At 33.7% G+C, this 14,226-nt stretch overlaps 1 protein-coding gene and 1 pseudogene across 2 annotated transcripts; one reads left to right on the top strand and one right to left on the bottom strand.

Annotated features, from left to right (window-relative positions):
- Positions 1 to 2,814: 2,814 nt before the first annotated feature.
- Positions 2,815 to 5,842, bottom strand: LOC121209697 (zinc finger protein GAI-ASSOCIATED FACTOR 1-like; annotated as a pseudogene). The gene is made up of 4 exons (XR_005904781.1): positions 5,200 to 5,842; positions 4,713 to 5,109; positions 4,431 to 4,621; positions 2,815 to 4,199 (listed from the first exon to the last, which is right to left on the bottom strand). The product of XR_005904781.1 is annotated as a zinc finger protein GAI-ASSOCIATED FACTOR 1-like (transcript).
- Positions 5,843 to 10,271: 4,429 nt separating this feature from the next.
- LOC121209695 (probable protein phosphatase 2C 80) lies at positions 10,272 to 13,916 on the top strand. The gene is made up of 5 exons (XM_041080844.1): positions 10,272 to 10,569; positions 11,514 to 11,879; positions 11,990 to 12,314; positions 12,469 to 12,618; positions 13,470 to 13,916. The coding sequence occupies exons 2-5, from the start codon at positions 11,524 to 11,526 to the stop codon at positions 13,764 to 13,766; spliced, it is 1,128 nt and encodes a 375-aa protein (XP_040936778.1). The 5' UTR covers positions 10,272 to 10,569; positions 11,514 to 11,523; the 3' UTR covers positions 13,767 to 13,916.
- The last annotated feature ends 310 nt before the right edge of the window (positions 13,917 to 14,226 follow it).

Raw genomic sequence — 14,226 nt, 5'->3', positions numbered from 1 at the left:
GAGAGAAAAATTGTCTAGATCACTCCTTAATATGGGAACAATTACTAAGTTCGAGAACTAACCTGGATACCAAAAAATTTAGACCTCAATGTAGTTTTTTTTTTTTTTGCCTTGGACCCCAAATAATAATTTAACCTTTATTTATAATGATGCTTTGATATTGTTTTAGTATTTACTTTTGGTCGAGATATTGTGTTTGTACAATTTTACTTAGTTGCATGATAATAAATTTAAAACATTAGAAGGGTAAAAAGGTCAAGTCTTGGTGAATAATGAGACATTGATGCTTGCCTTTTGTTGGAGAACATTAATGTCTTGTTGTCGACATAGAAATATTATTTTGTAAGTATTCCAAATAATAAAATTGTTGCTCAAACTTTTTTTTTTGAATTTTAAATGGTGATTAAGGATTATAATAAATTTTAAGAAAAATTATTGTAATGATCTGATTTTCTTCGGTGTCGGAAATGTCAATTTCGAAATCAAATTTGATAAGTCGAGATGTTCAGAAAATTAAAATGAAAAGATTACGAGTTATACATAGTTTGAGAATGAAATTAGCTAATAATAAAATAGATTAAATTATTTTATAAATAATACGGAGACTAAATTGTAAAGGTGAGATTTGATTGAAAGCTTTGATGTAGGTCCTTATTAAATGGACTCGTAGCTAAGAGATCCAAACCGTTGATTCCCATTTACGTGAATTAGTAAGCATGATAACCAAATTAGGAAATGCACGTGTGAAAACCCCTAAAATTTAAAAAAAAAAGCAATTAAGTCCCTATATTTTTTTATACTCAATTGGGTACTTGAACTTTCAAAATGAATCAAAAAGGCCTTCAAACTTTAAAAAAAAAAGCAATTAAGCTCTGCCCTTTTTTTTTGTATTTGATTCTGTACTTGAACTTTTAAAATGTATCAAAAATACCCTCAAATTTTTTAAAAAAACAATTAAACCCCTATTTTTTTTGCACTCAATTAGATACTTAAACCGTCAAAATGCATAAAAAAGACTCTAAATTTTTCAAAATTTAATCCTCCTATTTTAATTTATTAAAATTTGATCTTCATTCTTTATGAAAACTGAGAAGATACTTCTATAGGCAATGGCCTTAATCCCTTCCCCAAATGGTATAATGTTAAAATTATACTTTAGCCCCTAAAAGGATATTTTAGTTTCACCCTTGTCTATAATTATGACTAAGGACTAGGATGACAATTCAAATATATCTCTCTCAGAATGATCAATCGAATAAATTAATTTTTTTTGAAAAAAAAATAAATTCGATTCAAGTCAATTTAATATTTAAAAATTTCATATTTATAGATACAAAAGATTTTGTTGTTGTTGTTGTTGTTGAGAGCATTGATATAAATGATGGGATGTGGCAGTTGGGGACCATTATTCTACCAAATTGGTTTCTTCTTCCTTCTTCTAACTACCATTGTTTACTAGTCTCCGCATGGTTATTGTGAGAATCATCCTCAATGAACACATTCAATCCTTTGTATCAACGCTATTATTTCGTGTTTAGGTCAATTTTGAGTTAAAGTTATTTTGAGTTCAAACTATTAATGATTTGTCCATTTTAGGTTTAGGTTTTTTTTTGGATCGAATCATCTTAGGTTAAGGTCATTTTAGATTATTCATCTAGGTCATTTCAAGTTTGATTCATTTATAACATGTGTCATTTTGGGTTAGACGAGTTCGATTTTTTCACATTTTATGATTAAATTAATTTGTTATATCCTTATCCCAATAGGAACACGTGGCAACATGAGAATCAACCGGAGAGGCACTCGCGAGTGACCATCTGTCTTATACCATTTGGATGCCTCGTATAACCCATGAAAGGGACCATCCACCATTAACCATCAGATTAGACCTTCAGTTACGCCACTTGCTATTAACGGGTACAGTCTTATCAAGAGTGGGCCACTCGAGAACCATCACTCTTCTACAAATACCTCAAGATATCATAGTAGGGGACTCTTCTTCTATCTCAAAACCCTGACACATTAAGCTCTCATCCTCCTCCACTTGAGCCCCCCACTTTTTTATCTCTCAGCCTTGGTGAAGGCGAATTGACCTTCGTCATCACCATCCCACTCCTCACCTTCTTCACCCTCGTTAATATTATATATTAACAAAATTAAATCGAATTTAAATTCAAATTAATCGAATTGCAAAATAATATTTCTAATTTGAAAAAAAAAACAGAATTAAAATGAATTCCAAGCAAGATCAAATTAATTAAGGACCGGGGCCCCGCTTAATAGATAAGTCGACAACAAGACATTAATGTTGTCCTGCAACTGCAGAAAAGGCAAGCATCAATGTTTCATTATTCATCATGATCTGATCTTTTTACCCCTTTTTTTATCAAAGGATAACCTTTTTTGGGGCCAAATTATCAAAGGATCACTTTAAAAGGGCTCTAAAGTTAATTTTCTCTAAGGCAAAAAAATCGGATTAGGGTATTAGACATGGAATCAAGGGGGGCCATGGTTTAGTAACTTAGCATTTAAAGTCCTTGCTATAAAGGATCATTTGAGATTATATTTTCATGGGATTCAATGACTTTCCTTTTGAAGAAAAGACAGGATCATGAATTAAGTTTAAAATTACTTGAATTTATTAATCGAATCAAAAATTAATTAATCGGTTGAATTAATCGAACTAAAAACTATTGATTTGGTCTAAAACAAAGCAAAAATTAATTGATCCACGTATCGATATAGACCAATTAAACCGGATTAATGTACTAATTAGTGAAGAATGGAAATTAATGAAGTAATTAAAAAGTCAAATAAATAAAAATAAATATTTTAAATTATTAATTGTAAATATAATGAACACAAATAGAGGTTTAAAAGTTGACTTTGAACCACTCCACTGTTGGCTTTTCAAGCTTGAAAAACCTGCTCTTTTGCTGATGTTTCCAAGCTTTAAAAAAAAAAAAAAAACCCAGACACAAACATGTCTGAAAGTAACCAAAATCTCTCTACAGAGATGTTGCGTTCCAATTTTTCTAACTACAACATACTCTATATACATCTGGTTCATCAACTTTTACCTTGTACTACAAAGGCTATATTCCCCTACAAGGAATTGTTTTTGCCACCATTGTTACATAGAAGGCAGACCCCGATTGCCACTTTGGTGGCTCGGTGCTAACCTCGGCAACCGCTATTCTTTATTGGAATTATATATTGCCATCGTTTTCTTCAGCAATGCCGTATATTTTGATAATAGATAACCCTTCACAATGTATCACGAGCTTCTTCCAATGTCCTTGTCGGTGTAATCTCCACCTCGAAACGATGCTGCCGCCGTGGCAGCATCAAATCCTCCTCCGATAGGGGTAATTAGAGCTGACAGGCTGGCATTGGGGTTGCCACCGGCAGCTACCCCCAATCCAAGGAAATCGAAAGTAGTTTGCTTAGGACCGAACACTGGGGTTCCCATCATCAGTTCCTTTAATCCTGCCTTCCATCACAGGGAAGCCCGAGTCCAACCCCTGCTGCAATGGAGGCATTGTCAGGGTCCACTTGTGCCTGACCCCATTGTAAATTTTCTTGTGGTGCTGATGACGAAACAATACCGAGACCACGAAGCAAGGATGCATTACTTGCTGCTGCTCCAATCTGAGCAGCTTTCTGAAGTAGTGCAGTGGCTGACATAGCAGGTTGCAGCGAAGGTGCATGGTGCCGATGCTCTTGCCCTGCAGTCCCGAATATTGATGAGCCATGGCTGGTCGAGAGGCATAGAGAAATTGGTTCAATTGATGTAGATGGAGCAAGGTCAGCTCGAATTAAATTGGTTAAAGCAGGAGGTTGAGGAGGTTGTATGCTTGCAGAAACAGTTGAGGGGGCAAATAAGCTTGCAAATACACCACTGCTGCTGCTATTGCTAGCACCACTGCTAACCAGGCTGATGCTACGGCTACAACTTCCATTTAAGCCAGCCGATGGTGGAGCTGGTGCCGGAGGTTGAGGAGGTCGAATGCTTGCAGATACAGTCGAGGAGGTAAATAAGCTCGAAAATACACCGCTGCTGCTGCTACAACCACTGCTAATCAAGCTGACACTAGTGCTACAACTTCCATTTAAGCTAGCCGGAGGTGGAGCCGGTGCCAGTGCCGGTACTGGTGCTGGAGCTTTTTCCACGACAATATTTGGATCTTCAGCCAACACTACAACAAGAACCCATATATAAGACATATATACAGTGATTTTAAAGTCTTAAACATGAAATCGACAAAAGACCAATAACAGACAAAAACTACTAAACTCCAAAGATTCATCCAAAGACATAATAACAACAAAATAAATAAATAAAATTTGTCTTTGTTTCAATTCAAACTACATCAAAAGGGCAAAACCGAAACTAACAAGATACAAAATTCTCTAATTATGTGTTTTACCAGAACTTTGAATCGGCATATCTGAAGAAGTTACTGCACTCGGAGCAGACACTGGCGGAGATGCAGGCGGTGGCAATGAATCCGCCGCCTGAACTTTTGGATCGGGTTCCGAACTGGGATTCGTTTGAGTTTTAGCACTCTCCACTGCTAACGCATCACAAAAAGCTCTGCGGGTAATAAAACTGTCCCTCCTACAAAAATAAACAAAAAGAACCCCAAAATCAACAATCAAATCCCAGAAAAAATAACCCATATTTTTCACCTAGGAATTGAGTCGAACACCTGGAAAACACAGTTCCACAATCACATTTATACTCTCGAGTGCCACAGATCTTAGAGTGAGCTTTCCAATCCGATTGAACAGCGTACTTCTTAGAACATTTATCACATTTCCATTTCTTTTCACCATGTTTTCTACAGAAATGCTTCTTAATCCCCGTGAGATCACCTAAAGCTCTCGAAGGGTCATGATGAACACACGTCGGTTCAGGACAAACATAAACCTTCTTCTTCACTTCCTTGCTCGATCTTTGCCTCAGCTTCCATGGCAGATTATGACCTCGTCTATGAAGCTGAAGATTTTGGTCCCTTTGAAACCCTTTGTTACAAATTTCACACACGAATCGGTTCGTAGCTAACAAAGTCGTAGGTGATAAAGCAATCACCTCTGCATCTGGATCTGTATAAATAAAATAAAATACATAACAAAATAAAGTACCAAAATGAAGGCTGATTTGATTATTGGATAATTAAATTTTTTTTACAGTACCTGGCATTCCAGGGAGGTTACGTTTCTTCTTAACGGTGGATTTGGGAGGTGGGTTTTGGTTACCGGTGGAAGAGACGCTGGCCTCGCCGGAGACGGTGGAGGAATTGTCAACCTCAACCGGCATAGCTTTAAAAAAATCAAATTACTAGAACCCCCAAAAAAAGGTTCTTTTTTCCCCTTTGTAAAGCTCCGTTTATCTACCAGTCAATCAGCTTTATATATATATAAAATCTTTAGGCCATCTACCAGCTCTGTGCTTTGACCAAAAATTTTCACAGTACCCAAACAGAAGCTCAATGATTAAACCCAAACACTGAACGATCAACTTCTTACGTTTCCCAGAAAAAAAAAACGTTTAAACTTTGAAGTTGAATCCAAAACCCCAAAAAGATCAATTAAATACCAAGTAACCAAATCGAATCAAAGAACCCTCCCCAGCAAACTGAATGATCCAACGGTCAAAGATGAGCAAATAATAAACAATTAAAACACAGGAAAGAAAACCCAGGATTATATATGGATAAGTTAATATATATATATTAACAAGGCTAAAAAAGAACACACAAAAAATGAAATACAGAACTTCGTGTGAAAGTTTTAGAGCAAAAAATATTGTGTTCTAAAGTTCTTCAATTGCCGTAGCTGGTTTACTTTTCAGAAGATATATGAATTATTTATTCATATTTAAATATTAATTTTAAGTGGGGTTTCAGCAATTTTTTAGCAGTTAGTCCCTGTACTTCGATTTTACATCCTTTTTATTCCTCATAAATTTAGAATTTAATTTAAGATTTTAAAATTTTGATTTAATAGTTAATTTTATTAAATTTCTTCTGTTAGATTCACTAATACTCACTTTGATAGCTATGTAACAAGAAGAATTCAATGTATTTTCATATTTGAAAAGTAAAAAGATTAAATTCTAAATAATTAAAGAATATAATGACTTGAAACGAATTTTAACCATTTAAAAATTTTAACTCGTTATTGATAATTTTTATTAAAATTTATCAACTTAACATCTTTATATTCTATCGTGTCATACGATGACAGCATAATTAAAATTCCAAATTGATAAAATATAATATAAAATACTCACTATTTTTAACAACTAGACATAGATTTTTAAATAAAAAAATTTAAAGTATAAGGATTAAATATCAAATATTATTAAATTATAGGGACTAACAGCATATTTTAACTTTTTTACTGCTTACTGTTAAGGAATTGTGAGGAAGAGGTGTTTTGTCGTGTAGTGAAGTGGTCGGATCCGAACTGGATTCGAACAAGATCAAAGAAGCTGTCATCGGTGTTACTTTATTTCTTGTAAAGTCAAACTACTTTTGTTTAGATGATTGGTTTATTTCACTGCTTTCTGCCAATTGTTTGTCGGCACGTGGTATGAACCGCTAGAACTGAGCTTATGTGATTGTTGCCGGTTAGTTTTATTTATTTTTCATAACCACCTTGTGGGGTTTTGTCTTAATTTTATTTCTCAGAACTTATTTATTTAATTATGTTTCTAATTTTAAGGTGTCTATATTTGATTTTAGATTCAGAATTTTGTCTCCCGTTCTTAAAGGGCACGGGGACACCACTATTAGTCACACGACTAAATAACGAATGCTAAAAACTACATGTGAAAGTAAAGGTGAAGTCAAAATTTTTTAAGAGTGTAGATAAGAATTAAGTTACGAGTTAAAATATAATTTTATGATTTTATTAACTTATAATTTTATATTTTTAAAGTATTAAATTAAAATTTTATCATTTTAGATATTAAAATCCTATTTTAAATAAAAATTAATTCATGCTAAGTGTCTATTTAGCTATAAAAAAAGTAAAATTTATTCGTTTATTTGAACGTGATTAAAAATTAAAAAGGATTTAATTCAACAAATCCCAAGTTGTGAACTATAAAAAATTGATTTATTTCAACATAATAAAATTAAAAGAGATAGAATCAATTAGACCAAATCATGAGTCGGGTCAGGTCGATATAAATGTGTCTAAAAAGATATAAGAGAAATTAAAAACTCTTCAAAGAAAATTAGAACTAGACCTGATCATGAGTCGAGTCGGGACGATGTAAAATTTTAGGATTATTTTTTAGGCCAGAGCTTGACCTGAAAAATGGGCTTAAAACTGTCAAAGCCCGACCTAGATTAAAAGTGATAAACTTGAGCCCGACCAATCTGTATTAATTTTTTTAGATTAATTTTTTATATAAAACAAATTTTAAAAAATATAATACGTCAAATACACTAAAAATATTAAGATAAATGTTTCTCAATAAATTAAAAAAAACATTAAAAAATTCTTTATACTTAAATAATACTAAGATATTTGCAACTTAGTAAACAAATCCTTCTAAAATAGTAACAAAATTAATAATAAAATAACCGTTATACAATATCCAAATAATAACAATAAATAGTAGCAATATAATAGCGAAATGGCAACAAAAAAAGTTTAGGCTCATTCAGGCCGTGCCCAGACCAAAAAAATCCTACCGAGGCCCAGTTCGTTTAAAAAATGAAACTTATTCTTTTATCCAAGCCCATTTTTCGGGCCTTTATTTTTGCTCAAACTCTTCCATTTTTAGAGCGACCTTCAAGCCTTGATCATGTGACCCGACTCGTGATTATGTCTAACTAAAAACATCCACCACACTTACTATTAGTCTTTTTTCTATAACAAACCAGTCCAACCTTAGAGAACCTCCTACCCCAATATTAAAGGAAATTTTTAGTGTAGGGGAAGTAGTGAATCAATCCGTTGGAATTGAGCCTCAAGATAAGAGTTTTCGTAAAACCAACAAACCAATGTCTAATTTAGAAGAAAATAGGGAACTTGATAATAATCTCTCTTTCAGAGAAAAAAGGTCTAGCTATACAAATCAAAGAGAGATTAACACAGAAAAGGGGTGGGAAGACTCTCATTATAGGTTCTGATTATATCTTTTTTTTATACAATGCCTAGAACTACTTGTCACCCCCTCCTCAACCCATACATAGGAGGATAATGCACTTCAATGCACTCGAACCCACATCCTCTTGTATTGACAACAATACCCATTCTAATCGAGATAATACTCAATCGATGAAAAATGAGTTACTTGAATCTCCCGTGATGATTAACATGTCCAATGTAGAACCTAAATTGTACGAACTTGAAGTACCTACCAAACTTAGTACACTAAAAAAATCTTAAAAAGGCCTACCAAATACTATAATTTCTTTACCTAACCTTCATGATAATAAATGGAAAAGGCCCACTTGGGATCCATCAAAGGGCCCAAAAAAACCCAATTTGGAGATATAAAGACATTGAAATGATCTTAAACAATAATGGGTTGTTTTTAGGCAAAAGCATTGGGTTTTGGATTTCAAAGATTCCCACTTACTATGTATTATCAAATAACTTATGTGATGACTTGATGATTAAGAGTGTTTATTATTTTATGTGTGACTTAAATTTGAGTCATTCTAATTGTGTTAATTGTTCGAGTTTTACCTTATTATTATAATTTACAAAAAAACTAATTTTAAAAATATTATATGAGAATTATTAATTATTTTTATTCACTTGATTTTTTAAAAACATTTATTAAAAATTCGAAATTTCACTAAATAATATCAAAAAATAATAAAACATAACTTGTTTTTGTTAAAATAAAATACAAAAACCCAAAATCTAAAATGAAAAAAATCGAAAATCGAATCGAATTCAACCTTACCCGAAAAAAAAAAATTCAAGATGGAATAATTTTGTACATTTGTAGATTATAGATATATGGCCCATAATTGATTTTATTTCTAGGAAGCATAAAATAGATAAGAATTTTAAGCTTCTCTCTTTTATTTTTATTTTTATTTTTCCTTTGTTTTTTTGTGGTAATCTTTAATCCTAGCTTAATATTTTTGTACATTTCTATATCAACAAAATTTCCATTTTATATACCCTCGAAATTTACACCAACCACACCCTTGATTTTGTCTTTTTTTAAATATATATATTTTTAATAATTTTAATACAATTTTTAATTATATCTATTTTTTTATATAATGTCTGTAATTATTCATAATCTTTCCCCAACTTGTAAATAGGACAATAATATATTTTAGCACACTCGAACCCTGATCCTCCTCCATTGACAATAATACATCGAACCAACAAAATTTTTATTTTATATATTCTTAAAATTTTCACTAACCACACCCTTGATTTTGTCTTTTTTTTTAATATAATATTTTTTAAGTGTTCTTTTTATGTTTGGTCACAAAAAGAACATGGACAAAAAAGTTGATAAATTTTGTCATATTTTTGTCTAGATTTTATTTTTATTTTTATTGATTTTTTTCACAAAAATATCCTTTGATATTGTCACCAACATGAATGCATTGGTGCACATTTAATATTGAACAAAGAATAGGAACCTTGAAAAGGGTATATATTTGATGCTCGAATGGCAAATTTGAGGGTTATTTCGGTCACAAATAATTGGGATAAATTAATTTTTAGTCCTTACATTTGATAAAAAAATTCACTTTGGTTCCTTTTTTTTTGTCTACATTAGCCTTTAAACTTGATAGATTTTTTTTTTCGTTTTGGTTCCTAAACATGAATTTCGATAAGGTATGATCATCTGACACAATCTCTGAATGCAATGTTATCATGCCTTAACGGAATCTAAGTTTAAGGATTAAATTCAAAAAGTTCTCAAAAACTAAATAATTTTTTTTATCACAAACAATAAATGGGAGTTGATATCCAAAGGTCAAATTATGGTTTTGACCCCTAAAATGAAAATTTTAGTTTGGTCCTTTAAATTTCATAAAATTTTTAATTAGTACATGATAAAATTACACTTTAGCTCCCAAAATGATAAAACTTTCATTTAGTCATTTAAAAAATTATAAAGGTAACAGCTCTTAAAATAGTGAATTTATATTTTAACTCTCATAAAAACATACAACTAATTCCGACCCCTCAAAAATTTATTGACCCCTCAAATGACTAAATTTCAAATTCCAACATAATAAAAGGACCAAAACTAGAATTAGACCGATATAAAAAAGACTATATCACCTTCATTATCCCCTCTCTTTGTAACTAAAGCCAAAGAGGGGGAGGGAAAAGAGGGAGAGAAGAAGCTACGGAGATATTCGAGTCGGATTCGGGTCATCTGTCGGATCGTCAATCCGTCAAAAAGACCCAATTTAGCTTTCAGATCTTTTCTCTTTTCTTTCACCCTCGATTGTTTGTTTTCGCTTTAGGATTTTTTTACTGATTCGATAATAGCTTTTACCTAAGGTTCCTCTGGCATCGAATATTAGCAGATTAAACGCTACAAAGCTACTTGAACAGGTTCAATTTGACTCTTTTTCAATCCTTTTTCGCATTTGGGTTGTTGGGTATTTGCGAAAGGTTTCAATTGTTGTGAATTTTATTTACAATTACCCATATTTTGTTTTCATATTGTTCTGCAGAAAGCTTTAAGCTTTGAAATAGGATCATTACACTTAAGCTATGCATTGTTTTGTTTTCTTTTTATTGGGGACCATACATTGAAATGTAATTACTGGATATTAGAAGTAAAAAAATATCTGCATTTTTATCATCCATAAATGGTGAAATTTCTAGTTTTTGAGGGTTCTATGTGTTGAAACTTGAAAGAAATAAGCTTCATTGGAGTAGAATTAGTGTTAATTGTAGATATGTTATGTATTAGTCTTTGAAGGACAATTGCAGGAACCAGTTGTGTAATTAAACTGATTTCACTATTTAGACATGTTGAGGTTCAGTCGGCTCCTATGTGTCGTCCGCCAGCCAGCCGACTGGATCACTGACAACCGAAGGTATTGTCCTCGGGAGAGGATTTTGTCCCCAGCTTCTGCGGAAGCTAGTGTGTCTTGAGCGGCTGCAGAGGGGGGTGCCTTGACTGTACATGAGTGTACGACCATGAGCGTCTTGCCCTTGGTGGGTGGGTGGCCATACACCTAGGTATGGTCGAGGTGGCCTTGGCCCTGTGAACCAAGCTCTCAAGGTAGTCGCTCATGGCAAGCTGGTTTGTGGCAGAGCACGAGAGACAAAACTCTCGTCGGGAACAATACCTTCGGTTGTTGGGAGTCGGGTCGGTTGCTCAGCGGACGACACTTCAAAAACTTCTTCCAAAGGAGCCGACCGACCCTCAACAAGACAGTAATTGTTGTTGTTTTGGAATTTAAGGGTTGTTGTGTTAGTCTTTTTTCCTTATTCCGAGTAATTAGATATCCGATACTAGGTTTTATTCTAATCCATCTTTGTAACAGGGCAAAAACTATGGCCGTGTCTGGTTCCAAGGTTGTTTTCGGAGATGTTTATGTGGACGAGTTAGTGTCGAGTTGCGGGAATGGCTTTGAGTTTTTGAAACCTAAAGGGGTTTATTTTGCTGATCGAAGCCATATCAGTTGCCGAAAAGCTGGTATGGTTTTGAGAAAGCAAGAACAACCCCTCTTTGTTTGTGGACACTATGTTTCTCCCACAATGTCGAGAAATTCCAAATATAATCCGCCTTTTGGTCCAAGGATTAAAAGTATTCGCACTTCGCCTTTGCCATGTTCCTCTTCTAGGGCCGTCCACGATGTGTCATTTGATGGCAGTTCTAGTGATGATCAAACCACAAGTTTGCCTCAACGGTATGTCCTCATCTTGTATTTACCCTACTATATGCTTTAAACATTTCCGACACTGGCTATCTATGCTTGTACTCAGTTTCCACATTTTGGTTATTTGGTGTTGATTTCAGAGCTATTCCGAGTGAGCAAACATTGACACTTGTTTCTGGGTCATGTTATCTCCCCCATCCCGCTAAGGTAGAAAAGGGAGGGGAGGATGCGCACTTCATTTGTGCTGATGAACAAGCCATAGGAGTAGCCGATGGTGTAGGTGGCTGGGCTGAAGTCGGTATTGATGCTGGTGAATTTGCTCGTGAACTTATGTCTAATTCGGTGAAAGCAATTCGAGATGAACCCAAAGGTTCAGTCGACCCGGCCAGAGTATTAGAGAAGGCCCATTCAAGCACAAAATCACAAGGATCCTCAACTGCGTGCGTCATTGCCCTTCACAAGGAGGTTTGTTTTCACTTTCAAAGGCTAGTCTCATCGAGTTTGATTGTTAGTGAATTTTGGCATATAACTCGGGTTGCCTGAGTTTGGTTACATTCGTGCCGATTCATGTAGAGTTTGGTTACATTCATGCCGATTCATGTACTTACTATCTTGACAGGGACTACATGCAATAAATTTGGGGGACAGCGGTTTCATAGTTGTTAGAGATGGTTCAACTGTTTTCCATTCCCCAGTGCAGCAACACGGTTTCAATTTTACTTATCAGTTGGAGAGCGGTAATAATGGTGATCTACCGAGCTCTGGTCAGGTTAGTCGATGACTCGTTACTCCGCCCTAATACAAGGAATCTGTTATAGTGGTTTTCCTTTCTTTGTTCGCCGTGTTTAAGGCAGTATCTTTGAATATAGTAGAAATGGCATTGTCTTAACAAATGCATGCATGCATAGTGAACTAAAGATCGATAAAAATTGACCATTGGACACACACATAAATACATGCATGCATACAAAGATCGATAAAAGTTGACCATTGGGCACACACACATAAATGCATGCATGCATACATATATATACCCACACGCACTAAAGATCGATAAAAATTGACCATTGGACCTCATTTGGCTGCATTTCTTAAATGGCTTGGTGCTCAGAGTTATAATCAAAACATGTTTTATTATGGGAAAATGTACTTGAGAGGTCCCTATATATAGGGACCAGATCAAATTTGTCCCTCTACTATTAAATGGATCAATTTAGCCTCTGTACTATTAAAAAAAATCAAATAAGGCCAAGTTGGAAAAGATTTAAACTTTTTAGTTTAAAAAATATCATTTACTATTTAACAGAATTAATTTTTTAAATGTTTTTATGATTTTGTAAATGAGATTTTTTGTTTGTAATTGAATTGCAATAGAAAAAAATAATTTTCAAGACAATTTTTGCACGGTAAATGTTAATTCAGTTATAATTTGGACTTATTTGATTCTATTTAATTGTATAGAGATTAAGTTGATCCATTGAATAATAGAGGGACTAAGTTGATCCTGACTCTATAATACAAGGACTAAGTTGAAACAATATAAACTTCATTTTTCTTTCTTGACTCTAATTGCAACTCAATATCCTTAACCTAACTATTGTTTCGGAATTACATATCCAGGTTTTCCGAATTCCCATTCTGCCAGGTGATGTCATTGTCGCCGGAACTGACGGGCTGTTTGATAATCTATACAATAACGAGGTTGCTGCTGTTGTTGTCCACGCTTTAAGAGCTGGCTTCAGTCCTGAATCGACTGCTAAAGAGATAGTAGCTTTGGCTCGTGAACGAGCAGTGGATAAGAACAAGCAGACACCCTTTGCCAAAGCCGCTCAAGATGCCGGGTATCGCTATAATGGCGGCAAGCTTGATGACATCACCGTGGTCGTTTCCTTCATTACTATCTCTGCTGACATGTGAGTTTTCTTTGAGTTGGTGAACCTATTGAGGCCTTGTATAAAATTTTAAGAGTAGTTTTCATGGTGGGTTTTTAGGCGTTGGAAAGCTTCATTAGTTAAAGTTAAATTTTGTCCATGGGAAATAAATAATTCATATTTGCTTTTCCATTAATCCTTTAGTTTACAAAGTTTTGGTCTTATGCTTTAATTGCTTCAATTTACTGAAAATGCTTAATTAAAAGAGGTTAAGAACTCGTTCATCCATTTTGATGGACTTAGGTATGAAGCCCATCAAATAAAAACAATTTTTTTTTAACAAAATATATGCATTGTTTTTAGAGTTGGATTGTTTAGAATTAATTTTGAAAATCTGTTCAATCGTGAGTTTAATCGGTTTTCTAGTTAATTTAACGGTAATTATCAAAATAGTTATTTTTGTTTACTTCAGGTTACATTTTAGTCAGTTATATTTGAAATGTTAT

This window comes from Gossypium hirsutum, chromosome A02 (genome assembly GCF_007990345.1).
Source record: "Gossypium hirsutum isolate 1008001.06 chromosome A02, Gossypium_hirsutum_v2.1, whole genome shotgun sequence".
Taxonomy (NCBI): Eukaryota; Viridiplantae; Streptophyta; class Magnoliopsida; order Malvales; family Malvaceae; genus Gossypium; species Gossypium hirsutum.
The sequence above is the reverse complement of the archived record's forward strand: the minus strand, read 5'-3'. Positions and strand labels throughout refer to the sequence as shown.

Bases quoted from the DNA above. Each gene is read 5' to 3' on its own strand.
- LOC121209695 (XM_041080844.1), top strand. From the start codon at position 11,524: ATGGCCGTGTCTGGTTCCAAGGTTGTTTTCGGAGATGTTTATGTGGAC. The intron at 11,880-11,989 runs GTATGTCCTCAT...TGTTGATTTCAG, and splicing joins ACCACAAGTTTGCCTCAACG to AGCTATTCCGAGTGAGCAAA. The intron at 12,315-12,468 runs GTTTGTTTTCAC...CTATCTTGACAG, and splicing joins TCATTGCCCTTCACAAGGAG to GGACTACATGCAATAAATTT.